This window comes from Solea solea, chromosome 16, assembly GCF_958295425.1.
Source record: "Solea solea chromosome 16, fSolSol10.1, whole genome shotgun sequence".
In the NCBI taxonomy this organism is placed as follows: Eukaryota; Metazoa; Chordata; class Actinopteri; order Pleuronectiformes; family Soleidae; genus Solea; species Solea solea.
In genome coordinates this window covers 20,597,427-20,624,549 of record NC_081149.1, presented here as the reverse complement: position 1 = coordinate 20,624,549, position 27,123 = coordinate 20,597,427, and the positions used below count along the sequence as shown (strand labels likewise).

The 27,123-nt window shown below is 37.5% G+C and overlaps 2 protein-coding genes across 6 annotated transcripts in view; one reads left to right on the top strand and one right to left on the bottom strand.

Moving 5' to 3' along the window:
• slc29a4a (solute carrier family 29 member 4a) overlaps positions 1 to 15,288 on the top strand; it is a 57,041-nt gene extending 41,753 nt beyond the window's left edge. For both annotated transcript variants that reach the window (XM_058653084.1, XM_058653083.1), the window contains exon 12: positions 11,278 to 15,288. In XM_058653084.1, coding sequence (XP_058509067.1) covers positions 11,278 to 11,423 — 146 coding nt within the window. In that variant the 3' untranslated portion in view covers positions 11,424 to 15,288. The remainder of the gene's footprint in view (positions 1 to 11,277) is intronic.
• A 7,937-nt stretch (positions 15,289 to 23,225) lies between these two features.
• The window catches only part of tnrc18 (trinucleotide repeat containing 18), a 45,167-nt gene continuing 41,269 nt past the window's right edge, over positions 23,226 to 27,123 (bottom strand). For all 4 annotated transcript variants that reach the window (XM_058654401.1, XM_058654402.1, XM_058654404.1 and 1 more), the window contains exons 29-30: positions 27,009 to 27,083; positions 23,226 to 26,682 (exon numbers count right to left, since the gene is read on the bottom strand). In XM_058654401.1, the coding sequence (XP_058510384.1) occupies positions 26,476 to 26,682; positions 27,009 to 27,083 (282 nt within the window). In that variant the 3' untranslated portion in view covers positions 23,226 to 26,475. The remainder of the gene's footprint in view (positions 26,683 to 27,008; positions 27,084 to 27,123) is intronic.

Here is a 27,123-nt window from a genome sequence, read left to right as displayed (position 1 = left end):
ATCATAGGTTAGTATGTCGTCCAAAATGTGACAAAAAAGTCATATGTTAGTATGTCGTCCAAAATGTGACAAAAAAGTCATAGGTAAGTATGTCGTCCAAAATGTGACAAAAAAGTCATAGCTTAGTATGTCGTCCAAAATGTGACAAAAAAGTCATAGGTTAGTATGTCGTCCAAAATGTGACAAAAAAGTCATAGGTTAGCATGTCGTCCAAAATGTGACAAAAAAGTCATAGGTTAGCATGTCGTCCAAAATGTGACAAAAAAGTCATAGGTTAGTATGTCGTCCAAAATTTGACAAAAAAGTCATAGGTTAGCATGTCGTCCAAAATGTGACAAAAAAGTCATATGTTAGTATGTCGTCCAAAATGTGACAAAAAAGTCATACTTTAGTATGTCTTCCAAAATCTCCCAGAACGTTCGTAGTCGTTGTTGGGGGTGGGATTTGAACTGGCTAAGCCTGAGGGAAAGTGGTTTAAAAGTGCACACTTCAAACCACTCTGCCACACTACAAGTGTTTTGTGCTGCATGCTATGTCATCCAAATAACACAAATGAATGTTAAATATATTATAGTATGTTGTCCAAAATGTGACAAAAAAAGTCATACTTTAGTATGTAATCCAAAATGTGACAAAAAAGTCATACTTTAGTATGTCGTCCAAAATGTAACAAAATGTCATACTTTAGTATGTCTTCCAAAATGTGACAAAAAAGTCATAGGTTAGTATGTCGTCCAAAATGTGACAAAAAAGTCATAGGTTAGTATGTTGTCCAAAATGTGACAAAAAAGTCAAAGGTTAGTATGTCGTCCAAAATGTGACAAAAATGTCATATTTAAGTATGTCGTCCAAAATCGGTCAAAAAAGTCATAGTATAGCATGTCGTCTAAAAAGTGACAAAAAAGTCATAGGTTAGCATGTCGTCCAAAATGTGACAAAAAAGTCATAGGTTAGCATGTCGTCCAAAATGTGACAAAGAAATCATAGGTTAGTATGTCGTCCAAAATGTGACAAAAAAGTCATATGTTAGTATGTCGTCCAAAATGTGACAAAAAAGTCATAGGTAAGTATGTCGTCCAAAATGTGACAAAAAAGTCATAGGTTAGTATGTCATCCAAAATGTGACAAAAAAGTCATAGGTTAGTCTGTCGTCCAAAATGTGACAAAAAAGTCATAGGTTAGCATGTCGTCCAAAATGTGACAAAAAAGTCATAGGTTAGCATGTCGTCCAAAATGTGACAAAGAAATCATAGGTTAGTATGTCGTCCAAAATGTGACAAAAAAGTCATATGTTAGTATGTCGTCCAAAATGTGACAAAAAAGTCATAGGTAAGTATGTCGTCCAAAATGTGACAAAAAAGTCATAGGTTAGTATGTCATCCAAAATGTGACAAAAAAGTCATAGGTTAGTCTGTCGTCCAAAATGTGACAAAAAAGTCATAGGTTAGTATGTCGTCCAAAATGTGACAAAAAAGTCATAGGTTAGTATGTCGTCCAAAATGTGACAAATATGTCATCTTTAGTGTGTCGTCCAAAATGTGACAAAAAAGTCATACTTTAGTATGTCGTCTAAAATGTGACAAAAAAGTCATACTTTAGTATGTCGTCCAAAATCGGTCAAAAAAGTCATAGTATAGCATGTCGTCGAAATGTGACAAAAAAGTCATAGCTTAGTATGTCGTCCAAAATGTGACAAAAAAGTCATAGGTTAGTATGTCGTCCAAAATGTGACAAAAAAGTCATAGGTTAGCATGTCGTCCAAAATGTGACAAAAAAGTCATAGGTTAGTATGTCGTCCAAAATGTGACAAAAAAGTCATAGGTTAGCATGTCGTCCAAAATGTGACAAAAAAGTCATAGGTTAGCATGTCGTCCAAAATGTGACAAAAAAGTCATAGGTTAGTATGTCGTCCAAAATTTGACAAAAAAGTCATAGGTTAGCATGTCGTCCAAAATGTGACAAAAAAGTCATATGTTAGTATGTCGTCCAAAATGTGACAAAAAAGTCATACTTTAGTATGTCTTCCAAAATCTCCCAGAACGTTCGTAGTCGTTGTTGGGGGTGGGATTTGAACTGGCTAAGCCTGAGGGAAAGTGGTTTAAAAGTGCACACTTCAAACCACTCTGCCACACTACAAGTGTTTTGTGCTGCATGCTATGTCATCCAAATAACACAAATGAATGTTAAATATATTATAGTATGTTGTCCAAAATGTGACAAAAAAAGTCATACTTTAGTATGTAATCCAAAATGTGACAAAAAAGTCATACTTTAGTATGTCGTCCAAAATGTAACAAAATGTCATACTTTAGTATGTCGTCCAAAATGTAACAAAATGTCATACTTTAGTATGTCTTCCAAAATGTGACAAAAAAGTCATAGGTTAGTATGTCGTCCAAAATGTGACAAAAAAGTCATAGGTTAGTATGTCGTCCAAAATGTGACAAAAAAGTCATAGGTTAGTATGTCGTCCAAAATGTGACAAAAAAGTCATAGGTTAGTATGTCGTCCAAAATGTGACAAAAAAGTCATAGGTTAGTATGTCGTCCAAAATGTGACAAAAAAGTCATAGGTTAGTATGTCGTCCAAAATGTGACAAAAAAGTCATAGGTTAGTATGTCGTCCAAAATGTGACAAAAATGTCATACTTTAGTATGTCGTCCAAAATCGGTCAAAAAAGTCATAGTATAGCATGTCGTCTAAAATGTGACAAAAAAGTCATAGGTTAGCATGTCGTCCAAAATGTGACAAAAAAGTCATAGGTTAGCATGTCGTCCAAAATGTGACAAAAAAGTCATAGGTTAGCATGTCGTCCAAAATGTGACAAAAAAGTCATAGTATAGCATGTCGTCGAAATGTGACAAAAAAGTCATAGGTTAGTATGTCGTCCAAAATGTGACAAAAAAAGTCATACTTTAGTATGTAATCCAAAATGTGACAAAAAAGTCATAGGTTAGTATGTTGTCCAAAATGTGACACAAAGTCATAGGTTAGTATGTCATCCAAAATGTGACAAAAAAGTCATACTTTAGTATGTCGTCCAAAATGTGACAAAAAAGTCATACTTTAGTATGTCGTCCAAAATGTGACAAAATGTCATACTTTAGTATGTCGTCCAAAATCTAACAAAATGTCATACTTTAGTATGTCTTCCAAAATGTGACAAAAAAGTCATAGGTTAGTATGTCGTCCAAAATGTGACAAAAAAGTCATAGGTTAGTATGTCGTCCAAAATGTGACAAAAAAGTCATACTTTGGTATGTAGTCCAAAATGTGACAAAAAAAGTCATAGGTAAGTATGTTGTCCAAAATGTGACAAAAAAGTCATAGGTTAGTATGTTGTCCAAAATGTGACAAAAAAGTCATAGGTTAGTATGTCATCCAAAATGTGACAAAAAAGTCATACTTTAGTATGTTGTCCAAAATGTGACAAAAAAGTCATACTTTAGTATGTCGTCCAAAATGTGACAAAAATGTCATACTTTAGTATGTCGTCCAAAATCGGTCAAAAAGTCATAGTATAGCATGTTGTCCAAAATGTGACAAAAAAGTCATAGGTTAGTATGTCGTCCAAAATATAACAAAATGTCATACTTTAGTATGTCGTCCAAAATCGGTCAAAAAAGTCATAGTATAGCATGTCGTCGAAATGTGACAAAAAAGTCATAGGTTAGCATGTCGTCCAAAATGTGACAAAAAAGTCATAGGTTAATATGTCGTCCAAAATTTGACAAAAAAGTCATAGGTTAGCATGTCGTCCAAAATGTGACAAAAAAGTCATAGGTTAGTATGTTGTCCAAAATGTGACAAAAAAGTCATAGGTTAGTATGTCGTCCAAAATGTGACAAAAATGTCATACTTTAGTATGTCGTCCAAAATCGGTCAAAAAAGTCATAGTATAGCATGTCGTCCAAAATGTGACAAAAAAGTCATAGGTTAGTATGTCGTCCAAAATGTGACAAAAAAGTCATAGGTTAGCATGTCGTCCAAAATGTGACAAAAAAGTCAAAGGTTAGCATGTCATCCAAAATGTGACAAAAAAGTCATAGGTTAGTATGTCGTCCAAAATGTGACAAAAAAGTCATACTTTAGTATGTCGTCTAAATTGTGACAAAAAAGTCATACTTTAGTATGTCGTCCAAAATGTAACAAAATGTCATACTTTAGTATGTCGTCCAAAATGTGACAAAAAAGTCATAGGTTAATATGTCGTCCAAAATGTGACAAAAAAGTCATAGGTTAGTATGTTGTCCAAAATGTGACAAAAAAGTCATAGGTTAGTATGTCATCCAAAATGTGACAAAAAAGTCATAGGTTAGCATGTCGTCCAAAATGTGACAAAAAAGTCATAGGTTAGTATGTCGTCCAAAATGTGACAAAAAAGTCATAGGTTAGCATGTCGTCCAAAATGTGACAAAAAAGTCATAGGTTAGTATGTCGTCCAAAATGTGACAAAAAAGTCATAGGTTAGTATGTCGTCCAAAATGTGACAAAAAAGTCATAGGTTAGCATGTCGTCCAAAATGTGACAAAAAAGTCATAGGTTAGCATGTCGTCCAAAATGTGACAAAAAAGTCATAGGTTAGTATGTCGTCCAAAATGTGACAAAAAAGTCATAGGTTAGTATGTCGTCCAAAATGTGACAAAAAAGTCATAGGTTAGTATGTCGTCCAAAATGTGACAAAAAAGTCATAGGTTAGTATGTCGTCCAAAATGTGACAAATATGTCATACTTTAGTGTGTCGTCCAAAATGTGACAAAAAAGTCATACTTTAGTATGTCGTCCAAAATGTGACAAAAAAGTCATAGGTTAGTATGTCGTCCAAAATGTGACAAAAAAGTCATAGGTTAGTATGTCGTCCAAAATGTGACAAAAAAGTAATAGGTTAGTATGTCGTCCAAAATGTGACAAATATGTCATACTTTAGTGTGTCGTCCAAAATGGGACAAAAAAGTCATACTTTAGTATGTCGTCTAAAATGTGACAAAAAAGTCATACTTTAGTATGTCGTCCAAAATCAATCAAAAAAGTCATAGTATAGCATGTCGTCGAAATGTGACAAAAAAGTCATAGCTTAGTATGTCGTCCAAAATCGGTCAAAAACGTCATAGTAAAGTATGTCGTCCAAAATCGGTCAAAAAAGTCATAGTATAGTATGTTGTCCAAAATGTGACAAAAAAGTCATAGGTTAGTATGTCGTCCAAAATGTGACAAAAAAGTCATAGGTTAGTATGTCGTCCAAAATGTGACAAAAAAGTCATAGGTTATAGTATGTCGTCCAAAATGTAACAAAAAAGTCATACTTTAGTATGTCGTCCAAAATGTGACAAAAATGTCATACTTTAGTATGTTGTCCAAAATGTGACAAAAAAAGTCATAGGTTAGCATGTCGTCCAAAATCGGTCAAAAAGGTCATAGTAAAGTATGTCGTCTAAAATCGGTTTAAAAAAGTCATAGTATAGCATGTCGTCCAAAATCTGTCAAAAACGTCATAGTATAGCATGTCGTCCAAAATTGCTCAAAAAAGTCATAGTATAGTATGTCGTCCAAAATGTGACAAAAAAGTCATAGGTTAGTATGTCATTCAAAATGTGACAAAAAAGTCATAGGTTAGTATGTCGTCCAAAATGTGACAAAAAAGTCATATTTAGTATGTCGTCCAAAATGTGACAAAAAAGATATACTTTAGTATGTCGTCCAAAATGTGACAAAAAAGTCATAGGTTAGTATGTGTCCAAAATGTGACAAAAAAGTCATAGGTAAGTATATCGTCCAAAATCGGTCAAAAAAGTCATAGTTTTGCATGTCGTCCAAAATGTGACAAAAAAGTCATAGGTTAGTATGTCGTCCAAAATGTGACAAAAAAGTCATAGGTTAGTATGTCGTCCAAAATGTGACAAAAAAGTCATACTTTTAGTATGTCGTCCAAAATGTGACAAAAATGTCATACTTTAGTATGTCGTCCAAAATGTGACAAAAAAGTCATACTTTAGTATGTCGTCTAAAATGTGACAAAAATGTCATACTTTAGTATGTTGTCCAAAATGTGACAAAAAAGACATATTTTTTGTCGTCCAAAATTTGACAAAAAAGTCATAGGTTAGTATGTCGTCCAAAATGTGACAAAAAAGTCATACTTTTAGTATGTCGTCCAAAATGTGACAAAAATGTCATACTTTAGTATGTCGTCCAAAATGTGACAAAAAAGTCATACTTTAGTATGTCGTCTAAAATGTGACAAAAATGTCATACTTTAGTATGTTGTCCAAAATGTGACAAAAAAGACATATTTTTTGTCGTCCAAAATTTGACAAAAAAGTCATAGGTTAGTATGTCATTATAATGTGACAAAAAAGTCATACTTTAATATGTCGTCCAAATGAGACAAAAAAGTCATACTTTAGTATGTCGTCCAAAATGTGACAAAAATGTCATACTTTAGTATGTCGTCCAAAATGTGACAAAAATGTCATACTTTAGTATGTCGTCCAAATGAGACAAAAAAGTCATACTTTAGTATGTCGTCCAAAATGAGACAAAAAAGTCATACTTTAGTATGTTGTCCAAAATGAGACAAAAAAGTCATACTTTAGTATGTCGTCCAAATGTGACAAAAAAGTCATACTTTAATATGTCGTCCAAATGAGACAAAAAAGTCATACTTTAGTATGTCGTCCAAAATGTGACAAAAATGTCATACTTTAGTATGTCGTCCAAAATGTGACAAAAATGTCATACTTTAGTATGTCGTCCAAAATCGGTCAAAAAAGTCATAGTATAGCATGTCGTCTAAAATGTGACAAAAAAGTCATAGGTTAGCATGTCGTCCAAAATGTGACAAAAAAGTCATAGGTTAGCATGTCGTCCAAAATGTGACAAAAAAGTCATAGGTTAGCATGTCGTCCAAAATGTGACAAAAAAGTCATAGTATAGCATGTCGTCGAAATGTGACAAAAAAGTCATAGGTTAGTATGTCGTCCAAAATGTGACAAAAAAAGTCATACTTTAGTATGTAATCCAAAATGTGACAAAAAAGTCATAGGTTAGTATGTTGTCCAAAATGTGACACAAAGTCATAGGTTAGTATGTCATCCAAAATGTGACAAAAAAGTCATACTTTAGTATGTCGTCCAAAATGTGACAAAAAAGTCATACTTTAGTATGTCGTCCAAAATGTGACAAAATGTCATACTTTAGTATGTCGTCCAAAATCTAACAAAATGTCATACTTTAGTATGTCTTCCAAAATGTGACAAAAAAGTCATAGGTTAGTATGTCGTCCAAAATGTGACAAAAAAGTCATAGGTTAGTATGTCGTCCAAAATGTGACAAAAAAGTCATACTTTGGTATGTAGTCCAAAATGTGACAAAAAAAGTCATAGGTAAGTATGTTGTCCAAAATGTGACAAAAAAGTCATAGGTTAGTATGTTGTCCAAAATGTGACAAAAAAGTCATAGGTTAGTATGTCATCCAAAATGTGACAAAAAAGTCATACTTTAGTATGTTGTCCAAAATGTGACAAAAAAGTCATACTTTAGTATGTCGTCCAAAATGTGACAAAAATGTCATACTTTAGTATGTCGTCCAAAATCGGTCAAAAAGTCATAGTATAGCATGTTGTCCAAAATGTGACAAAAAAGTCATAGGTTAGTATGTCGTCCAAAATATAACAAAATGTCATACTTTAGTATGTCGTCCAAAATCGGTCAAAAAAGTCATAGTATAGCATGTCGTCGAAATGTGACAAAAAAGTCATAGGTTAGCATGTCGTCCAAAATGTGACAAAAAAGTCATAGGTTAATATGTCGTCCAAAATTTGACAAAAAAGTCATAGGTTAGCATGTCGTCCAAAATGTGACAAAAAAGTCATAGGTTAGTATGTTGTCCAAAATGTGACAAAAAAGTCATAGGTTAGTATGTCGTCCAAAATGTGACAAAAATGTCATACTTTAGTATGTCGTCCAAAATCGGTCAAAAAAGTCATAGTATAGCATGTCGTCCAAAATGTGACAAAAAAGTCATAGGTTAGTATGTCGTCCAAAATGTGACAAAAAAGTCATAGGTTAGCATGTCGTCCAAAATGTGACAAAAAAGTCAAAGGTTAGCATGTCATCCAAAATGTGACAAAAAAGTCATAGGTTAGTATGTCGTCCAAAATGTGACAAAAAAGTCATACTTTAGTATGTCGTCTAAATTGTGACAAAAAAGTCATACTTTAGTATGTCGTCCAAAATGTAACAAAATGTCATACTTTAGTATGTCGTCCAAAATGTGACAAAAAAGTCATAGGTTAATATGTCGTCCAAAATGTGACAAAAAAGTCATAGGTTAGTATGTTGTCCAAAATGTGACAAAAAAGTCATAGGTTAGTATGTCATCCAAAATGTGACAAAAAAGTCATAGGTTAGCATGTCGTCCAAAATGTGACAAAAAAGTCATAGGTTAGTATGTCGTCCAAAATGTGACAAAAAAGTCATAGGTTAGCATGTCGTCCAAAATGTGACAAAAAAGTCATAGGTTAGTATGTCGTCCAAAATGTGACAAAAAAGTCATAGGTTAGTATGTCGTCCAAAATGTGACAAAAAAGTCATAGGTTAGCATGTCGTCCAAAATGTGACAAAAAAGTCATAGGTTAGCATGTCGTCCAAAATGTGACAAAAAAGTCATAGGTTAGTATGTCGTCCAAAATGTGACAAAAAAGTCATAGGTTAGTATGTCGTCCAAAATGTGACAAAAAAGTCATAGGTTAGTATGTCGTCCAAAATGTGACAAAAAAGTAATAGGTTAGTATGTCGTCCAAAATGTGACAAATATGTCATACTTTAGTGTGTCGTCCAAAATGGGACAAAAAAGTCATACTTTAGTATGTCGTCTAAAATGTGACAAAAAAGTCATACTTTAGTATGTCGTCCAAAATCAATCAAAAAAGTCATAGTATAGCATGTCGTCGAAATGTGACAAAAAAGTCATAGCTTAGTATGTCGTCCAAAATCGGTCAAAAACGTCATAGTAAAGTATGTCGTCCAAAATCGGTCAAAAAAGTCATAGTATAGTATGTTGTCCAAAATGTGACAAAAAAGTCATAGGTTAGTATGTCGTCCAAAATGTGACAAAAAAGTCATAGGTTAGTATGTCGTCCAAAATGTGACAAAAAAGTCATAGGTTATAGTATGTCGTCCAAAATGTAACAAAAAAGTCATACTTTAGTATGTCGTCCAAAATGTGACAAAAATGTCATACTTTAGTATGTTGTCCAAAATGTGACAAAAAAAGTCATAGGTTAGCATGTCGTCCAAAATCGGTCAAAAAGGTCATAGTAAAGTATGTCGTCTAAAATCGGTTTAAAAAAGTCATAGTATAGCATGTCGTCCAAAATCTGTCAAAAACGTCATAGTATAGCATGTCGTCCAAAATTGCTCAAAAAAGTCATAGTATAGTATGTCGTCCAAAATGTGACAAAAAAGTCATAGGTTAGTATGTCATTCAAAATGTGACAAAAAAGTCATAGGTTAGTATGTCGTCCAAAATGTGACAAAAAAGTCATATTTAGTATGTCGTCCAAAATGTGACAAAAAAGATATACTTTAGTATGTCGTCCAAAATGTGACAAAAAAGTCATAGGTTAGTATGTGTCCAAAATGTGACAAAAAAGTCATAGGTAAGTATATCGTCCAAAATCGGTCAAAAAAGTCATAGTTTTGCATGTCGTCCAAAATGTGACAAAAAAGTCATAGGTTAGTATGTCGTCCAAAATGTGACAAAAAAGTCATAGGTTAGTATGTCGTCCAAAATGTGACAAAAAAGTCATACTTTTAGTATGTCGTCCAAAATGTGACAAAAATGTCATACTTTAGTATGTCGTCCAAAATGTGACAAAAAAGTCATACTTTAGTATGTCGTCTAAAATGTGACAAAAATGTCATACTTTAGTATGTTGTCCAAAATGTGACAAAAAAGACATATTTTTTGTCGTCCAAAATTTGACAAAAAAGTCATAGGTTAGTATGTCGTCCAAAATGTGACAAAAAAGTCATACTTTTAGTATGTCGTCCAAAATGTGACAAAAATGTCATACTTTAGTATGTCGTCCAAAATGTGACAAAAAAGTCATACTTTAGTATGTCGTCTAAAATGTGACAAAAATGTCATACTTTAGTATGTTGTCCAAAATGTGACAAAAAAGACATATTTTTTGTCGTCCAAAATTTGACAAAAAAGTCATAGGTTAGTATGTCATTATAATGTGACAAAAAAGTCATACTTTAATATGTCGTCCAAATGAGACAAAAAAGTCATACTTTAGTATGTCGTCCAAAATGTGACAAAAATGTCATACTTTAGTATGTCGTCCAAAATGTGACAAAAATGTCATACTTTAGTATGTCGTCCAAATGAGACAAAAAAGTCATACTTTAGTATGTCGTCCAAAATGAGACAAAAAAGTCATACTTTAGTATGTTGTCCAAAATGAGACAAAAAAGTCATACTTTAGTATGTCGTCCTAAATGAGACAAAAAAGTCATAGGTTAGTATGTCGTCCAAAATGTGACAAAAAAGTCATAATTTAGTATTTTGGTTGACATACTAACCTATGACTTTTTTGAGCGATTTTGGACGACATGCTATACTATGACGTTTTTGACCGATTTTGGACGACATGCTATACAATGACTTTTTTGACCGATTTTGGACGACATGCTATACTATGACTTTTTTGACCGATTGTGGACGACATGCTATACTATGACTTTTTTGACCGATTTTGGACGTCCAAAATGTGACAAAAAAAGTCATAGGTTAATATGTCGTCCAAAATGTGACAAAAAAGTCATAGGTTTTTTTTTTTACTTTTTTGACGGATTTCGGACGACATGCTATACTATGATGTTTTTGACCGATTTTGGACGACATACTATACTATGACTTTTTTGACACATTTTGGACGACATACTAACCTATAACGTTTTTGTCTCAATTTGGACGACACACTAAACTATGACTTGTTTGTCAAATTTTGGACGACATAATAAACTAGGACATTTTGTCAAATTTTGGACGACAAACTAAACTATGACTTTTTGGTGACTTTTTGGACGACATTCTAAACTTTTGTAATTTTTGTCACATTTTGTAAATATCAAACCAGACCATCATAATAAATACAACAATAATCCTGGCTTGAAAAAAGAACACATCTTACAATAGATGAATTTTAAAAGTGTCACATTCCCACCTGATGTCACTTTTCTGCTTCCTCTCTCTGTGTCTCTCCACAGGAAACACCATGACTGTCTCGTATATGACAGGACTGATGGTTGGCTCCGCTGTGGCGTACGCAGCTTACAGCTTCACCGCCCCACGAGCAGGGACACACTTCCCCGCGCTCAGTGTACATACACCTGCCAACGGTACAAGCTACTGAATGTCTGCACACACACACACACACACAAAACACAGGAGACGTGGATCTGAACACACACACACACACACTGTACATGTACACACACCTGTGGCCATTTACACTCATCAAGTCAGATCGAGGAAGACGGCACAGCACAGTTTGACGGATTCTCTGATTGTCAAAGGATTGAGACGAGAGACATCGGAGGGGAAGTGATGTGTGTCAGTGAAATGTAGCAGATTTCTGGACTAAAAGCTGTTGATGTGGTCACCTTCACCTCTTCCTGTTACAAACGTTTTACATGAAGGTGAGGAACACAAGCTGTGCACCTGTCAGCCATTTTATTGTATTTATTGCAGCATGATTATTGTCTGCATACATGTGCCAAACACATCAGCTGACACGAGTGAACTCTCACAGCAGGGAACGAAAGCTTGAGTCACGTGTGTTAGATTTCACGTTTCCTCTTATCTCCTGCTGTTCAAAAAGAGAGACACGTGGTCCATTTCTTGGCCAATTAGTTCTGCAGTTTTCTCATGATAATCTCCCAATCTCTGAAAATGAATTTCTGTTTATATGATTTGATTTGTGTAATGTTGTCAACATGTTCCATGGATGATGGAATATGTGGATTCACTTGGGTTTGGGATGGATTTGAGTCGCTGGCTGTTGACATTCAAACACTCACTTCAAACAAAATGCCCATTTTACCGTAACAGAAAATGACATATTACATATTATTATCATATTACACTAAGTAATATGATAGTAATACCTTCTCATTTCTAAAGTAGTAGTAGGCAATTGCTCGTGTATTTCTGTGACAGTTCCGTTTGACCTCAACTGTCGCCGCTCAGGGGGTGCCGATGTCTGGTGTGGCTGCATACACTGACGGTCATCTACACCAATTGTTATTCCCTGGATATTATTTTAGAAATAACGTGGTATTACTGCAATATTATTAGCATACTATTAACTTTGTTACAAAGCTGGAAATTGCATTAAAAATACGATGGTATTACCGTAATATAACCCCCTCATTACAGAATTATTGCCATAGTATCATGTTGTTTCTGTACTGTAATGTAAAGATTTACCTGGAAAAGGTAGAATATTTCATTAATTATATGACTATTCACTATAAGTTAATAGTTATAGAAGAAAAACACAGGAGAATATATCCAGAGGCAGAGCAGGGAATGACATGTGAGGGCTTAAATGAGTTGGCAGCAGACCAAGGATGGATTAGTAAATTAATTTGTACCCACGTGAAAGCCTGCGCGTGAGTAATGTTGACCAGAGACTAAGTGCTACAGTGAGTGATGGTTTTACAGCCTGTGATAAATTGTGATTGACAGCATCCAGCATGTGTGAAGAACTGGCAGAAGCTTTTATATATATATATATATATATATATATATATATATATAGGTTCACCTTCTCCAACTTTGAAAATTGTCACCAGCAGCTGCATTTTCTTGTTCGACTAAAAGAGAGGGTTTCCATCTGTTCCCATCACTTCATTTATGCTCTAATTATGGTATAGCGTTTATTGTCATAAAATGGTTTGTGTCCCTCTGAATTGTCTCTGCTTTTCCATATAATTCATATAATAATGAATTAGTGCCAAAACAAACAAAACAAAACAAAAAACACACACACACGTGTGCTTGATTGTGATCAGTGTTTGTAGCGGAGTAAAAAGAGTGAATGTGTAGTTTGTAGTTTTACAGAATAAAATGCACTGGAGTGCAGTGGAGTGGAGCTTCGTCTGTGTTTTACCCGTGTGTGAGCTCCTGGAAAGTATTAGATTCCTAACTTTTGTAGCAGAAGTGACGTCGTAAAGCATCGCCTTCTTTTGTTTGCGTGTGAGTTTAACTTTTTTCAGTGCAGCGGCAGAAGCAGCTTCTCAGTTCATCCACGCTTCCTGTTGGATTTTGTTGAATTCTGCAGCTCAGTCTTTGTGAAAAAGAAATAACAGGCCTCTCAGTGTAAAAAGCCACTAGTGCACTACATTATGAAGGTGACGGCAGCGCTGTTTGAAGAATGGCTGGGTGCCGTTTGGGAGCTAACCTCATTACTGTATGTATGTCCTGCTGTGCTGATGCTGCTGATGGTGCTGATGCTGCTCATGCTGCTGACGGTGCCTGGGGCTCCTCTGCTCTCTGGGAGCTGCCCAGTTTGAAGGTGTTTTCAGTTATTTTTGGTCAGACGTCTTCTTAAAGGACATTACCTCTTTTTCTGTTCCTCTCATTATTCTGTTGGGGAAAGTTCGAGGAAATTCAACTCAAACGAGGCTAGAATTCAAATTACAAGTGTAACTTTCTTAAAATCAGCTTTGGGATTTGTTATCACTACAATTAGTTTTAACTCTCCTAAACTGAAAAATGACACTTTGTTAGAACAAATGGGGATTTGTTTTGTCCAATAATATCTAATCTCAGGACATATTTTTGGCGTTACCTGACACTTTAAAGATCCAGTGTGGGACATTTAGGAGGCTTTACTGTGTGTGTGTGTTGTTTTCCCTTCTCCCTCTCTAGCGGTTGCCACAGCGGATGATCCGCACATTGGATTTGGCAGAGATGCCCTTCCTGATGCAACCTTCCCGTTTATCCAGGCTTGACCAGCACTACATGTGGCTCGCCTGTGGCTGGGGTCAATTCAGAGTGTTCAATTAATAACGAGCAATGGGGATTGGGTATCTCGCTCAGAAGTACCCCAGCCCTTGACCTGGTGGGGACTTAAACCACCGGCAACCCTTCAGTCACAAGACAAGTTCTCTTTCCACTCGGCAAATATAAAAGTATTCTTATTTTTGAGTAATTATACTTACGCAAACATACTTATGGATAGAATATTCAGTTTCTCCCTCCTAAATGTTACATACTGGACCTTTATTCTACAGTGGCATATGAAGAGATTAACAGCAGAACAGTCTTCACCAAAAATGTGATGTGAAGAGCAAAACAGTAAGCCAAAGACAGTCGACTGCAGGGGGCGTGAAGGGCACCGCGACACAGCTGAAAGATGATGATGCTCATTAGGGGATGTTTGTGTTTTTCCCTAAGACAGAAGATGGAAAGCACCTCTGGAGTTTGGAGGTTATTTCACCACCGAGGAACGACGTTCACTCCACAGCTGAGATGACTGTGCTGTTGCACACGAACACGCTGACCTGTGTGAAAGAGGAAATATACGATTTATTTTGCATTTTTATCTCGTCCCCGCGAAGGTCTGATATTTGTCACGTCTCGCCTGTTTCTGTTTTCATATCTGCAACAGTCGACGCTTTGTTTATGTCTCACAACTTCTTCATTCCATTCTATTTTAGACTGCACACTGTGAAAAATCAGTATGGTATAAAAGAATGGCGGCGCATAAACAGTAGATAATGTAAGATAACATATTTTCCAAAATATATTTGTGATGAAAGAATCGTTTCCGAGCTTCAGTTGGGGGCTGCAGTGAGGTGACTTTGGCCTTATTGCTGCTATGATTATTGCATGGTGTTTGGGTGTCGCATAAGCTTTTCAAGAAAATCCAAATATAATGAAAGGATTTCATATCATTGTCCTGGTTCTTCTGACTCCACCTGGTCGAGAAGTTTAGTTAAAATGAGTTGAACCAGGTTTGCAACCTTTTTAACACTCACAGTATTTCTGTCTAAAAAAATAATATACATTTTTATAGGTTAATTATCCAAAATTGAACTAGTATTATGCTTTGAAAGACGTGTGACTTTGCAAATATGTGTGTCTTTATTTCATTTGGTTGTACATAAGCTTCATGATTTTCAGGTTAAGATAATGGAGTTTCTCAGAAGAGTCTGTCTGTGCCCGACGTTGAATCATCAGCAGCACAAAATAAAGAGTTTGTATCTCTGTCTGCCGCCTCCTTCATGTATGCCGTTGCTATTTCTGCTGTGACATATTTACATGGAAGGAGGATAAGACTGTTTTCACATTCTGTGGTTTAGATCCGAGCTGCTCTGCGTCAAAACAGGAAGCGACCACATTTAGTCTGGTTGTGTTGATGTTTTATGTTTTTATTTTCCTGTTGATACAGCTGTGAGCAGAACAGGTCTGCACCACAAAAACCTCAAGTCTTACAAAAATGATTTTTCTCTTTTAAGGAAATCCAGACATCATGATAAATGCTTGATAATGTAATTACAGGGAGGTATTTGAGTTTGTGTGACACATCAAACATCAGGTTTGATCTGGTCAAAGTTTCTAGAGTGTCAACATCCAAGAAAACACAGACATGACAAATATGGAATGACAAAAAAACAAAACTGCAGATTTTCCCTGGAGGCATCAACCAACATAAAACATCTTAATATCAGAATTCTATCAAATAATGCAAAGTGATCTTATGGAATCAAAACATGCAGTTAACCTGACCCTCTTTTTGGAGTATATCTCTGTAATTACAAGAATTATCTTGGTATCAAAATAAAGATAACACTTAATAATAAAGGATATAAAGGATTTTTTTTTTCCCCCTCGCCTAAAATAAATGTTGCATTTTAAAGTAAATATCACCTTTAAAAATATGCAGTAGGAGCTTAAAAACTCAAGGAAGTCATGTAACAACATGTGGACATGAGTTGATGCTGCTGAAGTGAAGCAGAGTAAAATTACAGAGGTTTTAGTAAAGAGATGCCCAGGCGTTCTCTAGTTTGGCACAGTTTGGCACAGTTTGGCACCATCTGTGCCATTTGAGATTTCCTAGGTACCAAATTATTCAACCCATTTCATTTTATTCATTTGTGTCACTATTGGTCTAAAAAAAACCCTTGTTTTAATAGATACTATTGTACTATTAACTGTACAAAAAAGGAAAATAATAAATGTTCTGGTGTCTAAAATATTCAAATTCTCTTGAATATTGATCACTTCCAATATTCCACAACTATTTGATTGTGCTTTGTTAAACAAAACATTTTAAAATGTCTTAATGATTTTTTTAGTGTCTATTATTTTAAACTGGTCTAATGAAAATTCCTCTCGCTGTGGTTTCATATAAGCCCATAGCTTTCGACTCATACCATTTAAATTATTTTTCTTTGTATTAATTTATGTGTATGAAATAAATGAAATAAAATAAAATAGAGCCAGTGCAGGTGAGGAACCTGTAGCCACCGCTTCTCTCCAGCAGAGAGCGCTTCTGTGCATAGAAGGACAGAGAGACACACAAACAAATACCATGGTGTGGGTTTTGTATTCTAGAGGGGCGGAGTCTTTACTTACCCAATAATATCTGTGTCAGAGGGAATTAAAACTTCTTATAAAGGGAAACTGTCCTTTTTTTACATTGATCCTGATCTCGCTCACTGTTACCTCTTTAAGAGCTTTTCTGGCATAAACACTGACCTTGTCAGGACCAGTAGTCCTCATGGAGACCAAAACCTGAACCTATTGAGGCAGAACTTCATTTCTGAGGCACTATTTAAATTGTGGTTATGGATAATACTTATATTTAGGCTGTCTAAATGAACATTTTGGATGTAGCCACAGGGAAAGGAAGCCTTCAGCATGTGACAGTGCAACTGATCATTATTCATTCTGCTCCACATACTGTAGTGAGGAGGAAGAGGAGGAGGAGGAGGAGGCAGACGGAGTATACAGAATATGATAGAACGAGCAGTGGAATGGTAGCAGACGTCTGGTATAACACTGTGAGACGTGTCTAACTTGGACTAATGCTGTGCTCCTCTTCCCTGTTGTGTCGTAGGCAGATCATGTTGGGCCATAAAACAAAAATAAAAACATCATGGGACTCTGTTGATTTGGATTGTCACTCTTCATGTGGTTTGGATGAACTCAGTTATAAGTGAGTAAACAAGCAAAAGAGACTCTCTGTGGAGACATATTTACATATGTATTCAGATTGTTTTATTTGTCTGACATCTCAATTTACATTTATTTAGATTCTATTAATTAAAAAACGACATTTGTGAATGTAAATTAGACAAAAAAAAAATATATTTAAGTATTGTTTCTTCTTTCAGAAGATGAAGCTGTTGCACTTGAACTCTACTTCACTTTTGACTTTGAGTCTTCCTCTTTTTTAATCCGACTCGTTTTCATGTCAACCAGTCTATCGTCACACTTACTTACTCACCGTTGTAAAAGGTGATGCACAGGACGACGTCCTACAGCACAGGCTGTGTACACACAGTGTAGTAACACTGTTGTCCTGATAACACATCAGACGGTGTAGTCACACGGTTTCTTTCAACGCCACCTGTGTGCAGACAGAGGGCTTGTAAGCAATCGATGACATCAACTTCTCAGAGTGAAATACAAGTTCATAACCTCAGTGAACGAAAGACTGTAAACAAAAGAGCAACGTTAACAGGGTTTTCTCTCTATGTTACTTGGAGATTTGTGTAAAAATTCATTCATAAACCACATACATCCATGTTTTCTGTTCTTTTGTTCTCAGTATTAAAAGATAAACACACTCATATGAACCATATATTTGTCTGTATTTGATGTAAATGAATAAATCACACTGACCTAATTAGCGTCCAGCTTCACTGTGCATCTCATATTCACTTTTATTTGACAGGTCCATTAAAAGAAAAGACAAAAAAAAAACAGACACAGTGAAGATCCTCCATGGGATGCAGTGATTATTCCATCTTTAATGTGTGTCTGACTGCAGCATCACTTTGATATACATCTATTTATATTGTATACACATTATATCCACCATCTGCTGCATGTCCGTCCGAGTGATCTTCGTGCTGTTTCTCTTCCTGAGGTTTGTTTCTGTTCTGCTGAGACAAGAGTGTCACACACTGTAAATAACACCGGACCGACCTGAGGCGCAAAAGTAAAAGAACAAAGAGAGGAAGAGAGAGCGAGAAAGTCAAACGCAGGTTGTATTTGGAGTTAAAGAGACGTGTGAGAGGTGTGTGGAGATGCGTGACAAACAGCGGAGGAGCAAAAGAAAAGAAAGAGGGGTTAGAAAATCTGACAGACCAAACAAAAGAAAGAGAACAGAGAGTGTGGCCAAGGTTAAAGAGGTGAAGCAAAATGGCTCAAACATGAAGGGATGAGAGAGGGAGAGAAGGAGAAGTGATGGATGGGATGGAAGAAGAGAAAGAAGTGACATAATGCACATATTTATCTCATGAGTAGGATGATAGAAGACAATAAAAAACACTCCCTCTCTGTGGCTCAGGGTCTAAAAATGAAATAAGAGAGAAAACTTGTCATATTGTCGAGTGTCAGCCTCTCCTACAGGTGGCAGCCTTGATCCTCTCCACATCATCCATTTTCTGTTGCCACAAATATCATTTATGATGACCTTTTGCCACAAAAACATCTTATAGTTACTCGTATGTAAAGTGTAGATATCATGTGGAGAAATAACTTCAAATACATATTAAATCATCTTTTCCCCTTTGCAAATTAAGACTTGTTTGCAGTCCTATGGACTCATCAAACTCTAATCACAAAGATTATGGCTGACTCTATGTACCCTGACAGACAAACCCCAGGGCAAAAATACCTTCTGCTCCCAAATAAAATGTGAACGCAAAGCAGAAAACTGTCATAGACTCATGTTGTGTTCATGTGTCATGTGAGTTTTAGCAGCTGCACACGTCCGTGTAAATCACAGACACTTGTCTCTATGAACAGAAAGTGTCATTCTGTCAGGTATTCAGCAGCAGCCATCGCCTCGTCCTCACACTTACAACACAACTGCATTTCATTCACGCTGGCGCTCTACTCTAACTGCCCACAACAGCAGCTGCATGTGTGTGTGTGTGTGTGTGTGTGTGTGAAAGAGAGGGAGACAAGTAAACATGCCTGAAATACAAAGACTGTGATGTTTCATTCATTATGTTGTCAACATGAATAATAGATACCTAATTGATATGCAGTACATCACACACACACGACACACACTCACTCGCACGCACACATACACAAACACACATTTTACACTTTCTCTCTCTCTTTCTCACACACACACACACACACATATAGACGTGGGATTATTCTCTGAACTATTAAGGCTCAGTTGTCAGTTCTCATTCAAATGGATCACAAGAGGTTAAAGAACAAGAAACGGTGCGCACACACACACACACACACACACACTGGTTTCCATGACTTCAGAGGACATTGCATTGACTTTAATTCATTTTGTGGAGATTTACTCTCACCTTAACCATAACTACTACCGACTTAATCCTAATCCTGACCCAATTTTAAAACGTGTTTTCACCTTAAAATGTGGTATTTAACGTTTTGAGGAGCAGCCTGCAAACAAAGTGTTGTCCCTCACCTTAACACTAACAGTTAATGCCTAAATCTTAGCTCTAAACTTCAGCCATCTCCTCAGAAATGAGGTTCAGGACCAGGTTTTGGTTTCTACGAAGACTGCTGGTCCCGACAACGACAAGGTTTTATGCCAGAAAAGGTTCTAAGGAGGTAACACATACAAGAACACAGAGAAAGAGACAAATGCATGTATATTCATCCAAACAGACACATCCTTCCACACATACATACATCTTCCTCAGTGACTGGATGTTTTCTTGTCCTTTCACTATTAAAAGTGCTAAAGAAGCATTAGCCTTAGAACTAAACTCCAGTGTTGACTGTTAAGGCTAAAAGGTTTATATTATTTTCACGTTTCTTCTTTCAAACATGGAGGTTAAAGCAACAGATGAGGTCAAGCAACAACTGGCACGACCTACGAAAGAAGGCCCAATGGAGGAATATCACCGGTGGCCTATGCTCCCACAGGGGCCAAGGGCTGAACTAACTAACATCCTGTCTGTGTGTCTCCTCTAAACCTTGTGACAAACCTTCCGTACCTTGAGCCAACTCGTCCACCAGCTCCCTGGAGCACAGACTTCTCCTTTTAACAGACAGAGACACACTTTCCTGTTTACTTACTGGGATCATCATGGACATTATCAGCAACACCAGTGCTTTCCCTACGGTGATGTATCACACGGGAAGTTTCATGACGAGGAAGCTCTTCGTCTGAGAGACGGATGAGTTTGGGTCCTTCAGAAGATGTCGGGCTCCTGGAGGAAAAAGCAAAGAAAGAAAGAAAGAAAGAAAGAAGAATTCAACTTGGAAATAAGCACCAAAAAAAAAAACAACCTTTCAATTGTTTTTCCATTTGAGAGTTGTTGAGCAGAGCACGGCCTAAAAATAACAAGCCTTTCAAACTGTTTGTGCTCACTGTGCTTTTCAACGCCCCCTCACTCAGATACCTGTCTCCTGGGTAACCGCACACACACACACACACACACACACACACACACACACAGAGTAAAGACAGTGAGAGGTGGTGGGTTCAACAGTAATGAGTGCACACTCTGATACACAAACACACACTAGCACACACACTGCACTCACAACTCAGCCAATACAGTGTCTCTGTTTGTGCGGTGTCGGCCAATCAGGGCCGTGCATGCTGACACACCCACCAGAGGATGTGTAAGCACTGCTGATGTAGGATGGAGGGAGAGAGAGAGAGAGGAGTGTGTGTGTGTGTGGATGCCTTTAGTGTTGTACTGTGTGTGTGTGTGTGTGTGAGAGAGAGAGAGGAAGCTCCCTGCAGCTTCTGACGTTATGCTGATGTTGGTCCTTTGGGGGGAAAACAGAGCAGTGGCCGAACCTGTGACTGCTGCTCTCACTGTGAAACAGAAACACTCAGTCGGTTCATGTCAGCAATGATTTCATTACACGTGGACATGCAGGAATTCAGAGGAAACACACACACACAATTTTTGAGGGCAGAGTCATGAACGGTCAGCAGTGGAAAATGTGTCTCCCGTGGTCAGCTGTGCAGCTCGGCAGAGGAAGCTGAACTTTCCTCCATTTTATTCCAATCGGCAGCTTCATTACTGGGCTGCTAAAATGGAGGCATGATGCAGTCCACTGTTGATTAAAGGGGCAGGCCATGCTGATTAAAACAAAAACGAGAGAAGCTCATTTGTGGGTGGATGTTCTGCCTCCACTGAACATTTACTGTGCACTCTTTATAGTCCAGGTTTGAGAGAGATGAAGGAGGTCGATGTTTTTGCTTTCTTGCTGAAATAAGGCAAATAATTGTTAGATAACAAGCACTCTTGCCTTTGCAGCAAGAAGACCCGGGTTCATGACCCAGTCAGAACCAGTGTGTGCATGGGATTAGGCAAATTGGAGACTCTAAATTGACCATAAGTGAATGGCTGTGCAGGATTTTCTCTGGATCACCTCTCACCCTCTTCTTTTGAGCCGCACCGCCACAATTCATTTGTTAAAGGTAGGGTTGGAGATCCTGGAAAAACAGGCTTCCAAGCCCCTTTCTTCACACTTCCCCCATGAAGCCACGCCTCCAGAGCACAGGAACTGCGCAGCATCGGTAACTTTCGGGACTTTTCGGCGGCGCTAAATTTTTCGGATACTTGGTCAAATGACAACGCAACGCTGAAAAAACAACAAATACTCTCAAATGATCACAGAGACATGAAGTGAACCTACCTGTCCCAATAGGAACAGAGTCACCATGACATCACAGCGGCTTTCAGCTGCTATCATCGTTCAAACGTAGCACTGATGTTCACTTGTTGTCTCCTGAGAATGCACGATAAGTGCACAAAGAGGGGAGGGAGGGACAGATGGCACTTTGACTGATGTATTGTGATCCAATTTATTCGTTCGGGCCGTTCAATATGATTGGACAGTGTTTGGTGTTTAATTAGAGGATTTTAAGCAATACAGTAAAAAAATGATCTACTACCCTCCCTTTAATTAAAATGGTGTATAATTATCATATATTGCATAATGCGTCACCAAATTGATACTGACCATTTAAACGGACAGAAATATCTTATTATTTAAACATCTCTCTTAGAAGAAATATTTTTCCCAAAAGGAAAATAATTTTTTTTTTTTTTTTTAAATATCTCATTAAAAAGGTGTTTCATTATGGGCCGTGTTTTAAAACCAAGAAATCTTGCTGGGCCAGACATTTTCTGCAGCCAGTAAGCAGCAGGTGAGGACAAATTTAAAAAAAAAAAATACATCAAAAGGTGCATTAAAAAAAATATAATAAAAGAACTAGCAATACAATTATTTTGGTCAGACCAGTCCAAAAACGAGTGCACAGTAGCAGCTGTAACTATTTTGATTTAAAAATAAACATGTTTGTCAACTCAACTGCATGAAATACACAATATAAGCACTTGTTTGTCTTTGAAATAAGATAAACATATGTCGTATATACGACTCACAAACATCTCAAAGTGCCTTTAACAGAATACAAAAGAACTATCAATGCTATCAAACCTATTGGACTACTGTAGGAATTGATGTAGGGACAGTGAAAAGTGTTGCTCTAGTTATTTCTCAGTGTTTCTAGCAGAACCACAGTGGGTTTAGGGGCCACACGTTGAATAGACAGAGTATAAGGTAACCAAAGTGAGTGGATACAGTTGTCATTTATCGGTTTGAAAGGAAGACAAATGTCATTAAACACAAGCGCTCAAAGACATGACAGGGTTTGGTTTTCATGCCACAGACTCTCACAACAACCAGTGTACAGTTCCATCTGTTTATTGATTAACTATAAAATACTGGAGTTACTAAAACAATTTAAAATAAACACTGATATATATATATATATATATATTTATATATATATATATATATATATATATATATATATATATATATGTGGTTGCTGTCTGTAAAAAAAGAAAAAAAAAAAGAATAATCCTTACACATACAGTATAGACCAACAGAATATATCTGGTTTCAGATTTATCTCTAAAATGTATTTTGCATTTTTTACAAGATTAGACGTTTTACAAAGTATATTCTGATAGCTTTTTTTTTCTCCCCTTCAACAAAGAAGTGAAGGAACATTTACAAAACTTAGATGATTTTTTTCTATTTATTTTCAAAATAATCTTTTTTTTTTCTTCTTTCCTTTCTGTAACAGGACGATAACGATACTGAAGGAACAGCAGACGAAGAACCAGCCTCCAGTCCACCTCTCTCTCTCTCTTACTCATTCTCTCCTCTCTCTCTCTTTCTCTCTCTCTCTCTCTCTCTCTCTAGCAGCTAGCTCCCAGTGCCTGTCAGCAGTATTGCTTGATAGGCGTGGATGATTGTTCAGAGAGGGGAAGCAAAATAAAAACAAACAGACAGACATTAGATGAGGGGAAAAAAAGAATAGATCAAACTTAAATGTGATCGAGAGAACATGTAGGAAAGTCAGGCTCTTAAAACATATGACAAAAAAAAAAAAAAAAACAATGTAGGCAAAGTAGGTAAAAAGTGTGTTGTGTGTGTGCGTTGGACCCTGTTTGAAGGTGTAAGGCTGGGCTCTGCATGGAGATGGGGGCTAAAAGATGATTGGAAGGCAATAAAACACACCTTAAAAGAGGATAAAGGTGTGACAGCACTCTGTCAAACACACACACACAGAAAAAAGTGCTTTAGCAGCTCCTGGGGTAAGCAAAGATTCTCTAACGGGGCACTTGAGCAAGTGCAGAACATACGTGTGTCTGTGTGTGCACTAATCTGACCTTCTGTCAGTGTCTGACCCCAAGGAATCCAAATATAAGAGCAGCAGCTAGAGATGCTATTTCCTAATCTCAGAAAACAGCACGTGTACCGATTAAACCACCTTCAGCACAAACGGGAGTAGCAGCAAATTGCCAAACTCACTCTGAGCGGATTTTAGACAAAGGTGTAGTGAAATGCTGCCGTGAGCTACGGGCGAAAGTCCTTTTTGTGGCTTCGTTGGGGAAAAGGTCACATTAACAACGTCTTGGTGTGAATAAAAATAGGGTTCAGCCCATCGTGAAATCAGACAAAACCAAACGATTCCTAGAGAATAGAAAATATCAAACCTATTGAATATCAACAAGACAATCGTTAATCTCTGCAGCGAAGCAGAGAGAGAGAGGGCAACGTGGCATGACACATACAAGAAAATCAACATGATAACCAGATATACACGTATACATTTACTGTATACTGATACACGCTCTTACTCAGGAACGGAGGGGTCTTTTTTTTTTTTTTTTTTACCTCAAAGAGAGGTGTGTGTGTTCACCGGCATCAACAGACTGGAGAAAATACCAGTCTGATTTGTCCGCAGCACCGAGAGGAGCCGAGGGGGAAACGAAGGGAGAACAGGGCGAGATCTGGCCTGGAGGAGCACGGCCAAGCACAGGGGCCACAACCCTGAGCACAACATTCAACAGTCTCACCCTAAACACGCTTAAACTAGGCACGTAGAAAAATTCATAGGGAACTGATATAAGAACACTGCGTTAAATTCGAGGGCGACAGGGCATCAGGCATCACCTGCACACAGAGGAGAGCCAGTGAGTGCAGTGGACCGGGGTTTAGCAAATACTCTAGGATCATATATATATATATGATTCTCCTCTGCAGCAGTGGAGCTCATTCAAAGTGCACTCATGTCAAATATGATTGCTTAGCAGAGGGGGTTGTGGGGGTGAGATGGACATCCATAAAAACAGCAGAAGCAAAAGGAAATATAAAAAATACATCCAACACAGGACATTTAGAGGTGACAAACACTGCAGCCAAACTGCACCGATGAGGCCACACTGTGAGGGATGAGTGTTACAAAAATGTTATTTTCTTAATCTAATCAGTGCTGGCAGCTCTGCACTGTACATCAGTGCCATGACCTTCATGCATCTTAGAATGGCTGCAGTGTTTATGACCATGAAAACACCGACATACCTTAAGAAAAAAGGAAAAAATCCACCCTGTGGGACTCCTACACTGTAAGTTTGTCCAGTGGTTGTTCACTTGAACTGGTTAACTGTTTTTCTTGCTTTAAAAAACCAAAACAAAACAGTGCCTACTTCAGGATGTGCTTGTCCCTTCATTGTTGTTCAACCTCAGTGCAAAATGGGCAAAAACAACACAAATTAAAATGCATCACCAGCAGCTCTGTTTTGATAACATAGTGTTTAAAGTGTATTCGGCGGGTGGATTTTTCCCTTTAAGGATAAGGAACTCATAGCTTGAAACGTGAAGATCCCTCCCTCTCTCCTTAGGCCTGAGTCTCTCAGGGAGTCAGAAGTTTTCATAGCATACGGACAGAGTCTGCCTGCCCGACAAAGGATTGTCAAGGGGAATTGAAGGGGTTAAATTAAAAAAAGGACAGACTTTAAGTGTTTTTTTAAGTGCTCTGTTTTGTTTTTTTTAACATATATATATATATATAGTAATGGAGGGAGTCTATACCTCTCTCTTTCTGTGCATCTCTTCCTCTTTTTGCATCGGTCTGTCGCTCCTACTGTTCTGTAGATACATTTATATGACTGTAACATGACTGTAACATCACCACGGCAACATCAGAATCACAACATCACACCAGCGGCACGTCCATCCGTCTGTCTGGGGGGGGGGGGGAGACAGGCGGACAGACGCCTCTCTTCTGTATCATTCACAGTTCATTAAAGCTTCTCGACTGTTTCGCCTCTTTAGAAAAAAGATACTCTGACATAAATCTATTACATGAAAATAAAACACTCATATTATCCTCTATAGAACGGTGCGTGTGTATGTGTGTGTGTTACGTGATTCGCGAGTGTCTGTGTGCACATGGGTGTACAAATGTGTGTGTTTGTGTGTTTATGCAGGATATATTTACATGTAAAAGGAAACCGAAGTACTCGTATGTGTATGTGTGTGTGTGTGTGTTCTGAAGTGTCCCAGTGAACACACACGACAAAGCAAAAACAGAACGTGTAAATGGAGTCTGTGTGTGTGTGTGTGTGTGTGAAAAGATTTCAGGAGACATGTTCCTCTTAATACTGTCTGTAGTGTCTCCTGTTGTCGTTAGTAGCAGTCAGCTGTCATGACAGTCTGTCTGAAGTGTACTGTGGAACTGGAGTGGTTGAGATCGTGAGTCACACGGCAGCAAGAGGATCCACCACGGCTGAAGATCAGCGATTAGACCACAGGTTCGGATTTGACTCCGATCCAGGTCCAGGGTTAGGGAGTCGGATCGTGATTTTGGGACTCAGGGACTCGCAGAGTTTTTCTCGTTTTCAGCAGATGACCGGGACGCCGTCCGTGTTGAAGATCATGCCGGTGGTGGGTTCGTACGTGCCGGCCAGGTAGTAGAGGTCTTCGCTGTCGGCGTAGCGGCGCGTGTGGGTCATCTGCTCGTACTCGTCCACGCTCACCACCAGGCACTTGTGGCTGACCGTCTGCACGTCGTTCTCATCGCTGTGAGACGACTGGTACAGGGCGCGCTGCGGCAGAAACACACACACACACACGTTTATTCTATCATGCATTAAAACGATTTACTTCCCCAACTCCCTTCCCTCAGAAGAAGCCACAACTTTTCTCCGGGAGATTAAGCAAGATCATCTCACCTCAAGGTCTTAAAGACCGCAGACTGTTCTCTTTTAATGTAGACTTGTAAAACCAGTTGCACAAGGTTAAAGGGAAAACTTCTTTTTAATTAAAACTTAAACTTAAATATCCCTTTGTTATGGACTCGCAATTATATGATCATATGATTCTATAATGTGGTAAAATAGGTCAAATGTCAAATAATACATTTTCCTCTCACCTCCATGAAGTCTTTCCTCTGAATAGAGGAGTGCAGAGCTGCTGGTAAAGACTGGCCACATATTTGATCCCAGTTCTGACGGGAAAACAAGAGTTAGAGAGTTCAAACTGATCAA